The 4,238-nt window shown below is 34.7% G+C and overlaps 1 protein-coding gene across 1 annotated transcript; it reads left to right on the top strand.

Moving 5' to 3' along the window:
* Positions 1-3,093: 3,093 nt before the first annotated feature.
* On the top strand, positions 3,094-3,759 carry LOC127123593 (uncharacterized). Its single transcript, XM_051053797.1, has one exon. The coding sequence runs from the start codon at positions 3,094-3,096 to the stop codon at positions 3,757-3,759; it is 666 nt and encodes a 221-aa protein (XP_050909754.1).
* Positions 3,760-4,238: the final 479 nt, after the last annotated feature.

The raw sequence follows: 4,238 nt of genomic DNA, 5'->3' as shown, positions 1-4,238 counted from the left end.
TAAATAGAGGACAAAGCCTCATCTATCCATACACCAAGTTTTCCAAGAAAAACTCCATTCTTGAGAGCTTTTCAACCTTAACCTCCATTCTCTCATTTTGCTCATGCATTCTGCAAACCAAAGGTTCCAATCATCTTCTGGGAACTCATAAGCATTAGGAGAGGCATCAAACAGTAGCTGGAAGTAGTGTTGAAGAGGTATTGGACATTGCTCTAATAGGTATATTCTTTCACTTTGAAACTCATCATACATACGTCATTTCATTTTGATTTCTGAAGCAAATATGTAGTATTTATTGTGTTAAGAAGGATCATTAGCTTACATGTCATTTATATTGTTGTTTATGTGAAATTATGTTGCCTGAAACCTAAAGTTTCAATTTTGGTTTTTGCCTTCGTGCATCTCCATCTTTGAGTATTAGCCAAAACATATGGCACCATTGTGTTCCTTGCATTTTTCTATGTGATTTTGATCTTTATTTCATGAAAAATGATTGAGAAATAAGAGAGATATGATTGATGAAAGATTGGAAAAATAGTGGGAAAAAGAAAAAGAAAATGAGAGAGAGAGGTTGAAGATGATGTTGAGTTGGCATTGGAAAAATTCCATGGAACCCCAAGGACGTGGGTTCGAACCTGGCCAGTGTAATGTTTATTTTTTCTCATTTGTTAAATGTTCATTTTTCTTCATAACTTCAAAAATCCATAACTTCATGATCCCTTAACCTTTTTGACCCATTCTTTTTGCCACGTGTCCATAAGAATGTCTATTTTATGATGACACCAAAAAATTCCCAAAAATATTATTTATTTCACCACTTTTGATTGGATGGATAACATGTGTTTTAAGTGTTTTTAAGGCACCTAATTGATTCTTTCGGCTTATGTCTTATTTGTTCTCGATGTTGAAAGTTTGTATGATTAAAGCACACTATTTTAAATGTTGATTGCTATCCTTAACATGTTTGAACTTGATTATTTTCATGCAATGTATCAATTGATTCACCTTAAAAACATGTTTGAATGAATGGTTTGGAGGTGATTAGGTTTCCACTTAAGTTTGGTCTTATCATGAACTTTAATTCAAGTCTAAGATTTATTTTGTGAAGACTTATAATGTGATGCATGTTTGACCTATATTGATTCATGTTGTGTTTATCATGTACCAATTAATGCTTTTACCATGTCAAGTATGATTTTGTCTTCACCATCAATATGTTGTGTCTTGTGATGTTATGTGAAACTTCGTCATGTCTTGTTTATGCTTATCTCAATGCCTAAAAAACCATGTTTAACATTATCATCCATACCTTATGATTGCCATTGTACTTAGCCATATTTTGTGCCATAATGTTAATGCATGTTCAATCTTGTTATTATTTATATCCAAGGGAAAATAATCATGACATTATTGTCATTTTGCGTGTGTGTGTTCGTCTGCATTCTATACAACTTTGCTTCCCTTTAATCCAAAAACTTCTAGATACAATCTTAGGTTCCCCTCAATCTAAACCTTAGGATTCTATCTCTCTCTCCTTCTTATAACCACTTTCGTAATAAACTTTGACTTAGATCATTGTTTTCCCTTTTATTTCTTGATCAAATGCTTCAAAACACTTAAGCATATTCAAAGATCTTTTCATAAGACCTAAAGAACACAAAATTAATTCAAACCCTTTTGCCACTTTTTATTTTCCATGTTTAAAATCTTTCCATAAAAGGATTAGATATGAGTCATCCCTAGTTGAGATTTAAATCTCCTACCCCATAATATTGTTGAGATTGATATTGATTATTTTCCATTTGGAAGAGGTATGTGGCATACTTGTTGATTTTATATCCAAGTGAGAGCCCTTCTTTAAATTTGATGCAAAGATCTATCTTTCACATGTTTGTGGTGTTTTAAAAGTGAGTTTTTCTCCTTAAGATGACAATTCGTCTCTTTCTCATGAAGTCAACTCTAACAAATCCCTTCTTACTTTTGAACCTGAACTACGAGGTTTTGTTCCTTCACGGGTACGTAGGCATAAGACTCAATGTCTTTCCAAATCATCAAACAATAAAAAATATTCTTTTTCTCATCTCCCCAATCAAATAGCAAACAATTTTAAACCAAACACATATATCTAAAAGGTTCCTGTAGAGTACTACAGATGATTAGGATGCTGATACCTTCCCTTTTCATAACACACCCCCGTACCTTTAGAATCTCCCCCCCTTTTTGCTTAGCTTAAGTTTAATCTTCTAGATTTGCATATACATATTGGGTTTATTTTTGAATCTTTTCCCCTTCCCTTGGATAAATTAAAGTTTGGTGGTGATATTTTGATTCATGAGTCAAGTCTAATCAATAGCTTGGTCTCCAATTCTTCACCGCGACAGAAATGGCGACTTCACTAGGGACTGGAATATTAAGTGGGTGATACCTAACTTGTTTATATGTGTTTATTATTATTTGTTGCTATGTTTTCTTGGGTTTCATTATGAAGATCTGGTGACGAAATCCTAACCTGGATTAAAGAATACAAATAAGATAGGATGGTGGTATAATCAAAGTTACATGTCTGGAGTAATCCTAAGCATAATTAACATATGATATAACCCCGCTCATTGGAGACCCCTTTTATGGTAATATTTGTTGTTACGAGTAAATCGTAGTGGCATTATTATCTTCGATCTAGGAGTCTAAGAAACTGAGGACCTTTAGAACCCTTTCAACCCCTCTAAGCCTTTTTAGGATGTAGTGCGGAGATTATCCAGGTGTAAGATATGAGTTAATTGTTATGCGATGCTACACTCAGACGAGTTTCTCTTGAGAATATTATTGGTCTGTGAGCAATTCGTTAAACCAATAATATCCGAAAGATGGATCTATGACTCTGGGGACCACTTTAGAACCTTATTCTACAAGTACAAAATAAACCTATTAGTTCATACATTGTGGGATGGTTAGACCCTTGGCTCCATGCTTAATGTCAAAACCCTAAACTCGTATTTGTGAAACATTCATTCATGCACTCATGCATCCATAAAAACCTTTTGCATAAAAACCAAGAAACTCAATAGTTTTCTTTTGCAAATATCGATAGGTAAAATGGAACTTGGAAGGAGGAATACCAAGAAATACACTTTCAAATGTCCTGACTTAACAGAGTTGAAGAAGCTTGGTTCTATGATAGTTAGTCCAAAGGATTTCAGAGCTCAGTATGGAAGACTTATGGGTATCATGAAGACCAAGGTTGAAGATGGAGTACTCAACACCCTGGTACAGTTTTATGATCCACTCTACCATTGCTTCACATATCCAGACTACCAACTTATGCCTACTCTAGAAGAATACTCTTATTGGTTCGGTTTGCCAGTCTCTAATAAATTACCATTTAGTGGTTCAGAAAAGACCCCTACATCAGCAGCTATTGCAGAAGCAATTCACCTAGAAATGTCTGTTGTGAAGGCCAACTTCACTAAAAAAGGATGGATTCTAGGTCTAACCTATAGATTCCTGTTGGAGAAAGCCTTTATCTTTGCAAAAGCGGATAATAGAGATGCCTTTGAAGCCATTTTTGCTCTACTCATTTATGGAATTGTGTTCTTCCCAAACATTGATGACTTTGTGGATGTTAATGATATACAAATCTTCTTAATTGGTAACCCAGTACCCACATTACTTGGAGATACATACCTTTCTATCCATCACAGGACAAAGAAAAGTGGTGGAACCATTCTTTGTTATGAACCTCTCTGTCATACGGTGAACTGACTTGGGGTGTTTTGCTTTTTATCGCAATGTCGCGGATAGCAAGAGTCGCCACCGACTTTTCTTTTATCCAATAAGGAAAGGTGGAAAAGAACAGGAAAGACCTCAAAAGATTTTGGGTTCGGGAGGTACATTATACAAAGGGAAGGTGTTAGCACCCTTTGTATCCATGGTTATCCATGGGCTCTTAATTGCTGGATCACTTATATTTTTGTCTGAAAAGTGTTGGTGAATTGTTTAAAAATGTTTCGAAAAGAGAGTTCAACTTTGTAATGATTCTCGTATGAATGTATACAAAGTATTTATCTCGTTTGATTTTGGAAAACAGTTTAGAAAAATATAACTTGGTAATGATTCTAGTATGAATGTATACCAAGTGGTGATTTTCTAGGACTTGCAAAGTGTGAGGGTGGAAAATGTTTTAGGTTATGATCCAGTAATTGAGAGTTATACCTTCCTAAGGTCGTTATGGGCATTTCCCA

Source organism: Lathyrus oleraceus, chromosome 2, assembly GCF_024323335.1.
Source record: "Lathyrus oleraceus cultivar Zhongwan6 chromosome 2, CAAS_Psat_ZW6_1.0, whole genome shotgun sequence".
NCBI classification, from domain to species: domain Eukaryota; kingdom Viridiplantae; phylum Streptophyta; class Magnoliopsida; order Fabales; family Fabaceae; genus Lathyrus; species Lathyrus oleraceus.
This window is presented reverse-complemented; position numbering and strand designations above follow the sequence as displayed.

What these genes read in the sequence shown, in the direction of transcription:
- LOC127123593 (XM_051053797.1), top strand. Translation starts at nt 3,094, where the DNA reads ATGGAACTTGGAAGGAGGAATACCAAGAAATACACTTTCAAATGTCCT.